The sequence below is a fragment of the Podarcis bocagei genome, assembly GCF_964188305.1.
Source record: "Podarcis bocagei genome assembly, chromosome: 2".
NCBI lineage: Eukaryota > Metazoa > Chordata > Lepidosauria > Squamata > Lacertidae > Podarcis > Podarcis bocagei.
Genome location: NC_138126.1, coordinates 88,849,185 through 88,862,597, shown reverse-complemented (window position 1 = coordinate 88,862,597; position 13,413 = coordinate 88,849,185). Strand labels below are relative to the sequence as shown.

Sequence of the window (13,413 nt, the reverse complement as noted above, 5' to 3'; positions counted from 1 at the left end):
CTCTAATCCATGAAGATTTATGTAATAAATAAGAGAGCTAGACTCCCTCTTGCTACAATAGACTAACACAGCTTTATCTATAAGTAGCAAAAAGGATGGAATCCTCTTTGTGGGGACAAGTTATTGCTCTGTTCTGGAGGAACTTGAAATTATTTTTGGATGGGCTGAGGATTTTCAAGAAATAGGTACTTCTGTGGTTATGCAGACAGCTTGGGACTTGGCTTCCTCAGAAGTTGCCTGCTCCCACAGTGATTTCTCAGCCCTTGAGAGGCTCTGCTTTCATATAGGCAGCTGCAAGAGAGGTAGGTGGTGGAAGCAAGATAGTGGAGTATCCTCTGTGGGAATCCACTGGATTTCTATCTGTTTTTAAAGGGCTTTTGAATATTTCTACTTACTTATTTTAATAAATGTTTCACATCAGATTGAATTGCTGTGTTCTGCAATTTTATGGTCTGCAGCTCTTAAACTAGTTTTTATTCATTTGTTTAGTGCTGATATTTTAGTGCTGCGTACAATTGTTAATTTAGCTTGATTTTATATTTGGTGTTGTATGTCCATTTTTTTTGCAAGCTGATTTGGAGTTTTCTTTAAGCCACTTCGGTTGGCTGGATATACATTCTAATAAGTTATCTAGCAAACCCTTACCAGAACCCTGTGTTCTTTCTAGGCCGTCTTTGACTGTGTGGTGAACTCACTCAAAAATGTCCTCAATATTCTCATTGTGTATATGCTCTTCATGTTCATCTTTGCTGTGGTGGCTGTCCAGCTCTTTAAAGGCAAGTTCTTCTACTGCACTGATGAGTCCAAGGAGTTTGCAAAAGATTGCAGGTATGTATGTTGCTTCCATCCATTTTGCCACCCTTCTGCTTCCTGGGCCTGGCACCATTCCCATTCTAACATTTTCTAAGAACTTTTATGTCTCTTCTCTAGAGTTATAGACTCAAAACCCAAATTAGATTGGAGCTTGCAGGTTGCATTTCTCATGTTGTGTTCCCTACTACATCAGAGCAGGCAAATGAATTCTAATGCTGTAGTTCCTGGTTTATATTTTGCTGTGTACTTGTTAGTATTGTTTGTTATTCTGATTTTATATCTCACCATTAAGTAAATATAATCAAGAATAATAATACAAATAACCCAGATCCATAGTGTAATCACAGCATAGCTCAGTTATTATCTTACTAATAACACAGCCAAATCTTAAACTGGTGTACATCAGTGTCAGTCAAGTTAATGAAGTAACTGTAGTTTATACAGATCAGACCTATTAAGAGCTATTGTGTTGGAGCTAAGTGAATCAGCTCCACTTAAGCACCCTGAAATGAGGCTGTTATACCAGCTAAAGTGTGATCATTAACTATCTGGATTAACTTTTGTGTGATAACATGAATAAAAGGTTCAGACACTCCTTATATTCACACAGAGACTGAAGCTCCAATCACTGGCAAAGCAACTATTTGCACCATAACATATCCTGCCAAATTGCCCACTTCATTGTTGTAGCATGTCCCTGAATGTTTCTCTTGATCTCCATCAGGGGAGAGTACTTAGTCTATGAGAAGGATGACGTGAAGGCTGAGAAACGAGAATGGAAGAAATATGAGTTCCATTATGACAACGTGTTGTGGGCGCTTCTTACTCTTTTCACTGTATCTACAGGAGAAGGCTGGCCAGAGTAAGTGATTCAGGAAAATGAGTGTCGGTTACTATGCTAGGCTGCTGGGTATCTGGTTGGCCGATGCTGGAAACTAGAATGGTCCCTAGACATAACTAGTCTAGCCTTTTTGGATTAGCTTCATCACTAAGACACTTTTGTCACATAGAAGTCCAGGCTTATCAGCCATAGTTTGCCCTTGCCATATAAAAACACCATCCTGGGAAGAAGGATTTGTATGAAATGTTTCTTTATTTCTGCTGATGAAAAGCCACTGAAAGCACAGGAATGTAAAAATGAGGCAAAATGTAATTAAGATTGGGGCTTGTGATTCATGAACTTTACCTTCTGAAAACCCAAGGTCCATTGTGGGCATGCACATAGGTATTTGTTTACCTGTGCATAGTCCCATTTTTATTTTAAAAAATGTTTTGTCTGTGGAATAGTGCAAGAGTGGTTGTACACAAAACAGCTGTTTTAGAAAATTAAACTAAAGTGGACATGCCTCCAGCAACAACTGGTGAAGTTAGGCATGCTCCCTTTCCTTTGGACTGTTGAAATAAAATAGCTAGATTGTACTCAGACAACAAGCAAATGGGAAGAGGGGATGTGGAAATAAATAGCACTGTGAAAAATAGCTTTACCCATGTTAAAACAACAACAAACCAGCCACACAATGCACTTCAGTGGGTTACATGCTATTTTATGCCAGATTTCCCACCTCCATTACTACATTATCAATAGATTGGGAAATGCAAATTAAATGGGAGGGGCTGCCATTGGGATGATGATGTGTAGATAACATGAAAAACTTAAAAACATAGGTTGCATCAAATTCACTGTAAAATGCCCTATACATAACCCCTTTGCCAGAGAAACAATTTCTCTTGTGACCTATAACTGTGATCAGCTTAACGTAGACCTCCAGTGCCCACACCCCACATTAATATAGCAGTGCCATTGGTACGAGATTTAGAGGCAGATGTCCAGGGCTCAATTCAGAAGAATGAGTAGAAGGGCCCCCAGATATTTTAAACCACATTTTAAAATCAGAGAAATAATACACGTTACCATCTAAAAGCCTTGCCCCTCCATAAGATAACGTCTAGAGTTTAAAATCACCTATATCCAGCATTGTGCAAATAGCAGGGGTTGCTTCTAGTGCCCTAGAAGAATTGTTACAAAGAACAAAATGTGGGCAATGTATTAGTTACATCAAAGACCGGTCTTTCTTTAAAATGGAAAGATTCAGCAATCCCCAAGATTAAAAACTGGCTATTAACAAACTGGGGAACTTACTGCATATAACACTAATGTCTCACAACAAACGTATCTGATCTGTAGAATACAGAACCTGAAAAAAGAGACAATGAATGTACTTTTGTAAACTAAGAAAATATTTAATAAAAATTGTTTTTTTAAAACAATCTGGGGAACTGCTGTGATGGATGGTAGGGGTAATACAGTATGTTAAGATGAGAGAGCCCAAAGCATACATATACCAGCTATTTTCAAACAAAATGGAGTTCATGAATTTCTGAGAGATACATGCACAGACAAATGGTTTTGAAATTGCAGAAGAATGTTTGGAATGTAATGTTTTATGTTTCAGACTAATCTCTGGTTCTGGAAAGTCTAACGTTTTGTTTTGTTGACTTACAGATTTGTAAATATAATTTTTGTTAATTAAAAAAACAGAATTGTTAGAAGGTGTCTCCATTTCAAAAGTACCAGTGCTTGCATTGACAACCACATGGGAAAGAGAACCAGAACAAATGACTGCATCTTCCTCTTCCTCTATGCACCCAAGAGGAAGAGGTAAGTGCTGCCTTCCCATCCATCTCTTTCCCATTTGCTATGAATTTTGCCAGCTGCCATCTGAGACCTTGAGCTTAGTAAGATTCATCGCACTGATGAGAATCTCAAAAGCTACAAAAGACTTTACAGACACTTTGGTGTGATTACAGCTGATTTGGGGTTTTAAATAAGTCCATGTCAGAAAAACCTTCATGGAGCAGACTATCTCAAATCTTCTTAAATTTTGAGTATTGGGAACCTATCTCAGAAATCATAGGGCTTTACTACTATTTTAGATGGGTCAGCGAGCGTGATGGATCATTCACAGGGCTCTTCAATTCTTCCCACCACATCTCATTCGCTTTCCCCATCTCTCCTTGTTTTTTCTGCAGTGTCCTCAAGCACTCAGTGGATGCTACATATGAGAATCAAGGTCCCAGTCCTGGTTATCGCATGGAGATGTCCATCTTCTATGTGGTCTATTTTGTGGTCTTCCCTTTTTTTTTTGTCAACATTTTTGTGGCCTTAATCATTATCACCTTCCAGGAGCAAGGGGACAAGATGATGGAAGAGTACAGCCTGGAGAAGAATGAGGTAGGACTAGGCAAAGTGCTTTGGCAAAAAAAAAAAAGTACTGGTACTGGTAAACCCAGCCAGCTTCCTGAAGTTTCTATTCCATTCCTTTATGATAGTTTCAAAACTTTGATTTGTTAAAAGGGGGTGGGGGTGGGGACAGTGGATAACTGAATCTGTGTTTAGTAGCAGTGAAACTTAAATGACAAAAAGTCAACAGATTTCAAAAACAGATTGGTTATAGAATACTCGAGAAGCTCATTCCCATTTTGAACTGCATCCATCTCCTCCTCTTGAGAAATTCTAAGAAGTTAACAATAACATGAAAATCCTTTTAAAAATACCCAACACAGAGATTTAAAAGCAACGCCATCACACACATACAAAAGTACACATAAGGGACAATGCACCATGTACTAGAAGTCTTTAGAGTTTTATTGATGTATCCTCTACTTCTGCCATCTATAAGGTTGGAGGAAACTGGAATTCGTGATAGTTTAAGGTTCATTTGATATCATTTGGTTTTTTCCTCCACTCCTTGCAACATGAACTAGATTCTGCTCCTAGTTTTGTGGTGCACAATCCTTTTTCTGTTTCCTTCTTCTACAAATAGTAATAGCCCAAGGAAGTAAGAAAGTAGGAGCGCCTATCTTCAGCCTGATTCAGTCACAATTTTCCATGACTGAGCATAATATTCCACATACCCCACCCCAAAAAAACCCAGAAACCTATGACGGATGCTCCACCATGCAACGGTAGAGCCCCAATGAAGTTGGGAGGGATTCTTTTATTTTTAAAGTAAGGCATGATCATTATTCCTCTGAGGATCCTGTAGAAAGCAGACCTCACTGAACTGGTTGGGTGAACTGAATAGTATTTAGCTCATTGAGGTTAGGATTTCCAAGTCATGCTGCTGGGATGGGACTAAAGCAGTCTTCACCAGCCTGGCCCACTCTAGATGTTTTGGATTGCAACTCCCATCAGCCCCAGCCAGCATGGGAAGGACCAAGTTGGTGACAGCCAGACAGAAGACTTCATAGGTGATAATTAGTTGTGCTTCATTTATTTTAGTGAAATAACCTTAGGGCCATTTACCACATTGCTTTTTGAAGGCATGAGTACATAGACTCATGTCTTAGACCAACTTCATGTAGGAAAGCAGACATTCGTCTGCTTCCTAGGTGAGACTTAGGTTTAGAAGCACTTATTGGGTATTTGCATCTTCCTAGATGCATGTTTCAACATAGATGCGTGTTTCAACCTTGCAACATTATGTTTTCTGGCATCTTAAGATACCGATGTGCACAACCTTGCCTTCAAAATTAATGTCATATACAGCAGGCATTTTGCTACTGGTGCTAAAGTAAGGCCACATTAAATGTCTTGAGTCAGTACAAGGAAGGACTAGAGGGAAGAGCAAACATTTTGGTCAAAGCAGACTCTAAAGTGATCCAGTCAGAAGGAAAGAATATAGCACCATAGGAATCTGCCTTATGCCAAGGCAGACTGTTGATCCTTGTAGCTCAGTACTATTCATGCTGATTTGCAGCTGCATTCCAGGGTTTCAGGCAAGAATCTTTCCTAGCCCTGCCTGGAGAAACCAAGGATTGGGCCTGGGACCTTTTGCATGCAAAGCATGTGCTCTGTCCCTGATCTACGTACATTTCCTATGAATCCAAGCTTGCTTTTTCTCCTTGGCATCTTCTCTTGAAAAAGATTCTTCACCTTCTTCACTGCTACTCTTCTATTCTCTCTTCACAGCGAGCTTGCATTGACTTTGCCATCAGCGCCAAGCCACTCACCCGGCACATGCCTCAGAACAAGCAGAGCTTTCAGTACCGTATGTGGCAGTTTGTGGTTTCACCACCCTTTGAGTACACCGTTATGGCCATGATTGCCCTAAACACCATTGTCTTAATGATGAAAGTAAGTAGGCGGAGTCATGGGGTGTGCTTCATGTGGGGTTTGCCCTGACTAACGTGGGGGTATGATGCATACTGTATAGCTAGTTGAGCTACAGAGGTCTGAGTACCATCGTAGTGGACATTGTCCAAACCCATTGTTATTCAGAGTCATTTGTGCTCCTATTGAGCTGATCTCATTGGTCTGTTATTACCCCTGTTGAATAGCTGTGACACTGAAGTAGCAACTAATCTGGATTTTTATAGTATTAACTGGGGAGGGTCTCACTTTTACCCTGGCCTAGTGCAGCATTGTTTCAGCTCCCCCAGTTTCCCTATCCTAACCCTACATTCATCTTCATGACTGTGCTTTCTCTCTTTCTATTTCTCTCTCTATCCCACCCCCTCAATAGTTCTACAATGCCACACCTGTATATGATCATCTACTAAGGATGTTCAACATTGTCTTCACTTCCCTGTTCTCACTGGAGTGCATTCTGAAAATCATCGCCTTTGGATTGTTGGTAAGTGTCACTCTTGCTAAACTTCATGAGAAATAATCATGAAGGCCTCCACTACAGAGTGGGAGGAATATGACCCCCTTCCTCATGAAACAGGAAGGCGTATATTGCACTTTGGTTAGTTGTTGTTTTTAAAGAAAATTTTAATTTATTTGATAGTAATATTATTTATACCCTGCCCATCTGTCCCTCTACATGACTTAACAGAGCTCACAGGGCCCTCAGAGATCACACTGCTTATGGAAGCATGGGAAGTAACAACATCTCACTCTTCCAGAAACAAACTCTACTTCTGCTGGAGGCCATGGATATAAACGGACTCATTTACAAAGGAGTCTGAAAAAAACCATCAAATTTAGACTTTAGCTTCTCTTGCAAGAGAAGCTAAAGTCTAAATTTGATGTTTTTTTTCATTGCAACAGGGCTGCTCATGCTAGGACTCTTGGCTTCCTGTACAGGAAGCTATTTATTCTTCACATTCAACTCTAGTTAAACTCTGACTTTTGCTACGCCCATGATTTAGAGAAGAGTATTTTTGGGCAGTGTCCAGGCTTGAATGTTGTAGTCAGAGAAAGAAAGAGGGGGCCTCCTAGGAGAGTGAGAAAGCAATAAATCTATACAAAGGTCAGTTAGTTGTTAGCTTCTTCTGCAACATGAATGTTCCATTCCAAGGGGTCCAACTAAACATCTCACCTCTCATTTGAAAACTTTAATGTTCAGCAGCCAAACTTGAGAGCAGAAACTAAGTTGGTCTCTAAGCGCTCTTAAAAGGGAAACAGAAACACCATAGGTTCATGTGAATAAGTTTTATTGTTACAAGCAATATTGTGACAATAGCAGCTTTAGGAAATCTGATTACTGAAGGCTTTCTTCTAACATAGAAGCCAGCACCTGACAACACTTGGGCCAAATACAATCCAATAAGCCATGCAATCTCTCTGCCTGCATCCCTGGTTGCTAAACTCAGAGGAAACACAAGAGTTTAAATGACCAGTGTCTATAGCAATGGAATGGTAGCAGATAGCAATGGGTAGCAGAACATTTTGAGGTGCTGGGCTTAGGGTCCATGGATAGCTGCCATTCCCAAGTTCTCTACTCATCTTAAAGTGACCCTCCAAAAATAATAGTCTTAATTTTAATTTAATTCAATTTTAGATTTACCCACCCTTCACCACAAGGTCCCAGGGCAAGTTACAACAATATAAAAATACAATATTAAAACAATTTAGACCAAATTGCTGGCAAGGACTCTTTCAAGAACTTACTCATTCCTGACCCTGAACCACACTATTTGATATTCACTGTAACTGATGAGCTGAATTAATTTGCTTAGTAATAGCTCTGCCATTACTTAGTTAGGCTTTGGAGACAACTGGCATTCTCTCCTTAGAGAAGCCGAGCTGAAAAATGGAATAGTCCCCAGGTGTAGTCTTATTATGAGGCTTGTGTGTGTTGTATTTACTTTTATAGATGTTCTTGTGATTGTCCATGCAAATAATTGAGGAAGGGGAAAGATGTACAACTGCTTGCTCCTTGCTTGAGAGTGTCACAGCCCTTGGTCTCACTGGGCAGTTGCATTGCCTTAAGCATTCACAGGGAGCATATTGAAAGAAAACAAGCCTTCCCTCTCATCCTACTCTCACTCACTGAGGTCTGTTTCTGGCCAGTGGAAACAAATCCCATGGGCCTCTGAAAATTTGAGCTCAGCTGTTTTCACTGACATAAGGCGACAAGACCTGCCACTTTATCCCCATTTCAGGAGGCAAAATGCATAAAGAAAAGCCCCCTAGCTAGTTTAGTTTTGCAATCCCCATCACAAGATCTGGAATGCACCCAAAAGGTAATCAGGACCTGACTGGGGCAGGAGGGTGGGGGAATAGAAAAGGTGGATATTTCTCTGTTCTCGTTGCTGTTGCTTCCGTCGTGATTGAATGTTGTCACCTGTTTGCTGCTGTGTGGCTGTTCCTTTTCGTCCTTTGTTTTGTTCTTTCTTTATAGAATTATTTCCGTGATGCCTGGAATATCTTTGATTTTGTCACAGTTCTGGGTAGCATCACAGACATCTTAGTGACAGAGTTTGGGGTAAGTTCAAAATGATGGTGGGGATGGCATTCTGGGGGTGGGAGGCATTCTGCAGGGAGTGGGAAGCAAGAACTGAAACATGAGGTTTTCATCCCATTGAACTGCATCCTTAACTAGGATAGGGGCAGGAGAATCCAGAGAATGGCAATACAAGGCCCAAGTAAACATTATTTATTGGCTGCCAATGAACATAGTGCAGTGTTCCCTTTCTTCTTCAAGAACAGATTCTCAAAAGTGCATAACAGCCGCTCCCACATTTTCAGTAACTCTTCAGTAAAATATGTGACAATCCTTGCTGTTGCTCAGCAAAAGGTGTAGGCTTCTTCTAAGGCCTTGACACTGGTATTTATTGGGAATTTCTCAAATTAGATAGTTACAGATTTAAAGATGCCAAAGTCCCTCCATTGTATTGTTTACACCAGCATTAACCCATAATCTTTGTAATAAGTTATAAATGCTGGATCCTTTCGTTATGGCATTTGCCATCACCTGAAACAATAGAGTACGAAGGGCCACTTTGCACTTTACAGTGTGGATGCACAAATTAAAAGAATTAGTAACTACTACAATCATTTCCAAACCAGTGGGCCAGAGCATTCTAGTGTGCCAAAAGGGTATCACTGATATGCTTCCAGAAATGAAATGATTCAGTTTCTTACTGTGAGCCCAAAGCTCCTGCCCACAACAGAGGAGGCTACCCACTTCAGCCCTCCATCCTTCATTACTCAGGTGTTCATAGAATCATAGATTTGGAAGGGATCCCAAGGGTTATCTAGTCCAACCCCCTGCAATACAGAAATCTCAACTAGAGCATCCATGATAGATGGCCATCCAACCTCTGCTTAAAAACCTACAGGGAGAGAGAGTCCACAACCTCCTGAAGGTGACCGTTCCACTGTCAAACAGTGTTGCTTCTTTCCAAGCAGCTTCTGTTAAGAATCTATAATTCTACCACATCTCTCCATCTGGTGTGATTGGATTATTCAAGCACTCCTCAGTGCAGAGATGCAGCAGAAACACATGTCCTTGGTGGAAGCTGCATGTTACCTCTCTGCACTTGTCACTGTTCTGGGAAGCTGTTCTCCTTCCAGTCAGGAAGCTTGGCCAAAACAGTGACTCTCAGAGATCACAACAGGGCGGGTTCCTTGGCAGGAAGGCAGGCAGGCAGTTTTTACTCTTACACATAATAAAATTCAACATATGAGGGGTGTATGAGTCAGTGTACTTCCCATTTTAACTCAGAAACGTGTACCTCCCCTTTAAAACATTTAGAAATACTGATATACTCACTTCTATTCCATAGCATGTTAGGTCATGTCTACACCTGTGTGTATATCATAGACATATGTGTCAGGGGAAGGAGAGGGTAACCATGATCATCTGCAAAATGTTGGATTTTCTCAGTGTAACTGCAGTCGAAAGTAAAACGCATTTTATCAGACTAAAAGTAGGTACACCGTAAATCTTTAATGTGTACCTCCTTTTGCTGTAATGTGTGGAGTGGCCCAAAATGGGATATACATGGTCAAATCTAAAGCCACTTTACAGAAGTTTTTTATAGAGGCAACAACGAGAGTGAATCTTAATCCAAATAGATGCCATCACACAACAGAGCTTGTCCTCATGACTTCCAAAGAAGATTGTGTAAGGGCTGGCAGGCTGTGCTTGGCATGGCAGCAGCTGGGGTGCCCAACTCCCTGCAGAAATCCTCTGAATTAGTTTTTCTCATGCACATCCCTCTATAACAGAATTCAAGCTGCAGAAGGGGCTTGCAATCAGCATTCCCTCATTTTTTCCTCTCACCCTTATCCAGCCTTCAGAATGTAACAGGTGGCTGGGAGAGGGACATACTAGGCATGCCTTGGGGCTAAACTGTGCATGACTTGGAAGCCCCATGACCAGATCTCCCAATATCTTCTCTCTTTTTTCTTCAAAGCTGCATCTGAGAGTGGGGAGGGTTTTTAATTTGAGATGAAGGGGATTCCTCTTTTACCTTTATGTAGTTATCAAAATGTATGTATTATTCACTTGGCAGAAAATCACTAAGCAGCTTACAAAAAAAATCATTTTAAAATGCCAATAAAAGCAAACAAGTTGACTTTTTTAATCAAAATATAGATAAAATCAACCATTTTAAAATCCTTAATAAAATTACATGCGAAAGCTGCATGTTAAAATTACAGGCTATTAGCAGGCAGAGTAAAAAAATACAACAAAGGTGCCTGCCTAATGTTCATGGGCAGAAAGTTGTTTATTTATTGCATTTCTATCCCACCTTTTTCTCCAAGGAGCTCAAATTGGCAGACATGATTTTCCCCTTCCTCATTTAATGCCCTTCAACAATCCTGTGAGGTAGACTAGGTTAAGAGGCAGCAACTGACCCAGGGTCACCCAGTGAAATTCATGGACGAGTGAAGATTTGAACCCTGTTCTCCCAGGTCCTGGTCCAACAATGACCCAGCCTTTATCAACCTTGGGTTCCCAGATGTTCTTAAATTACAACTCCCACCATCCCTGACCCCTGACCATGCTGGCTAGGAATGATGGAAGTTGTAGCCCAACAACACCTGGGAACCCAAGGTTGAGAAAGGCTGCTCCAATCACTTCACTACACTGGCTCTCAGTGCTGCCATACTGAAGGATCAATTCCATGTGAGTCCTTCATACCACCGTGAAGTTTCCCTGTTCAAACAAAGGTCTCTCCCTCTAAGCTACTGGGAAAAGCACATTGCCCATATTGTACTTGTATTTTTGCCTCAGCTGGGCTAAAACCAGCTGAGAGGTAATTTCACTCAAGGAAACAGCATGGAGAGAATTTCTCTCCTCCAATATTGCTTCCTTATGCTGGTTCCCTAGTCAAAATAAGAGTCCCTTTAAGTAGCTTTGAAGAAAAGTAAAAGAGCTTAGGGAGATTTGATCACAGATCTCCCATGTCATAAGTAGCTTAGCCCACAGTGAGATGTGGAGCAGGGGAAGATATCTGAATGAACATCCTGAAATGATACAGAGCCATGACAAATTCAGGGAATTGGCAGAACAACCCACCCATTCAAAGGCCAATGTGCTTCCAGCAGGAATAGACCAGGGAAACTGAGGCATTAACCTTGGAAAAGCTTCCATAAGTATTTATGGCACAACCAGGCATGGAGAGACTTGTTTCCAATTGCCTACAGTAACTGCAAAATCCTTCTGTCAATTTTGTCCAGAACGCTTTGATGGTGATAATTTTCTTTATACTTGGTCTTGGGAAGTACACAGCACAGCAAACTCTTTCTTACTAAAATTATTCTGTCATGGCCTTTGGCTAGAACAAGAAACATGTGAACTACTAAAATTATCAGGAAAGGTCTTTCCCAGAGAATATGCATGCATGGCACACTATTCCAAAATGCCCATGTGTGTGCACTGTATGTGTACCAAGGGAGCATATATATTGCTTATGCACATTTCCTCACAGGTGATGAGGGTGTTTAAAGAACACCCATTCTTCTAGATTTCTCAATATGGCATAGTGATTCATTTCTGTTTGACCTAAAGGGTTATTTAAATTTACTTTGACAAAGGAATGGCATTACACAGGAAACACTGAACAGTTTAGCTATGTACTGAGAACACTTCAAATGAGGATTGCAAAAGCTAGTGCTGGCCTTCAAAGTGTCTTGTCAAAGCAAAATGTTGCAATGTGGAGTGTTGCTGCTCAGGACGCTAACCACTTGGTTCCATAGCAGCCTCGGTTCCTACCCTCCAATAGTCTGTGGGTGGGGGGGTTGCATATGTGTTCTGCAACATGTCATTGATGCGTTAATAGTGCATTAGTGGTGGATTTATATTGTACCAGCCGCACATCTTCTGTTTTTTTAAAGTTATTCTACGATTCTTTCCCAGTGTTTTCTGGAGGGGCACTCTTGCACTATAACACAACAAAAATGGGACCAACACCCTACCCCCTGAACAGCTGTGGTATAAAAAGTTACAGGATTTTGGCAAGACACTACAGGACATGGATAGACTGGAAACGAAGCAATATGTCTGCCCCAATTTTTTTGTAAGCGTGAACAGTATCAAAAGCAGAGTAGCTGCCCCAGCATAATCATGAGTACAAATCATAAATGCACAATAAAAAGACATCTAGAGGTGCAGGAAATCTCCCACCACCATCCAAGGGCAGAACTTCAGTTAGGAGATAAAATGCAAAACTTCCAGTATAAATAGGTATGAACTCCTCATTGTGCTCCACATTCTGAATGGATCTCTTTCTTTAGTGCAAGTTGTACAACCACCAATACCATTTTGGGTTATTATGCCTTTTTTCAGTCTTTTATCTTGGGGCCAAGCTAGACCTGATGTAGGAGATTCATGATCAGGATCTTCCATAGTTTAGGCTTCTGTTGTTGTTTTTTTTATAATTAGATTAGCAGTCCCATATGGGAAAGGCCTGTATGGGAAGTGGGATTCCCAATCTAAATTCCCACCACCCAACGGAGATTTAAAATGAACCCATACGTTCTGCTTAGAACACAGTAGGTATTTCAACCCTGTGGTTGCTAGGTTGTCTTTTTTACTACAGCTGTGGTGTACATTTGTTCTGCCACTTATTCGTATATGGGTGATCTTTTCCAAGTAGTTAGGCTTCCACACATTTCCAGTATGCTTGGATGGCCATTTGTATGGCTGCTCTAAGAGCAAGTGAAAGTTACCTACAAGTAGCTTGAATTACAAGGGGCCTTCCTGTAATTGTACCTGGCTTTGCTTTGAATGCCCAAACTCTTTGAACACTGCAACTTCGTATTATGCAACTTTGTTCATATAGCATTTCTTTGAGTACTTACCACGCTGAAAGATGGGGAAATTAGGTCACTCCAACAAGTTTCACATTTTAGAAGGT

General features: G+C 40.8%; 1 protein-coding gene across 4 annotated transcripts in view; it reads left to right on the top strand.

Annotated features, from left to right (window-relative positions):
- The window catches only part of CACNA1A (calcium voltage-gated channel subunit alpha1 A), a 259,869-nt gene that overhangs the window by 187,904 nt on the left and 58,552 nt on the right, over nucleotides 1–13,413 (top strand). For all 4 annotated transcript variants that reach the window (XM_081181633.1, XM_081181634.1, XM_081181632.1 and 1 more), the window contains 6 exons: nucleotides 668–828; nucleotides 1,538–1,675; nucleotides 3,844–4,045; nucleotides 5,786–5,950; nucleotides 6,339–6,449; nucleotides 8,445–8,528. In XM_081181633.1, the coding sequence (XP_081037759.1) occupies nucleotides 668–828; nucleotides 1,538–1,675; nucleotides 3,844–4,045; nucleotides 5,786–5,950; nucleotides 6,339–6,449; nucleotides 8,445–8,528 (861 nt within the window). The remainder of the gene's footprint in view (nucleotides 1–667; nucleotides 829–1,537; nucleotides 1,676–3,843; nucleotides 4,046–5,785; nucleotides 5,951–6,338; nucleotides 6,450–8,444; nucleotides 8,529–13,413) is intronic.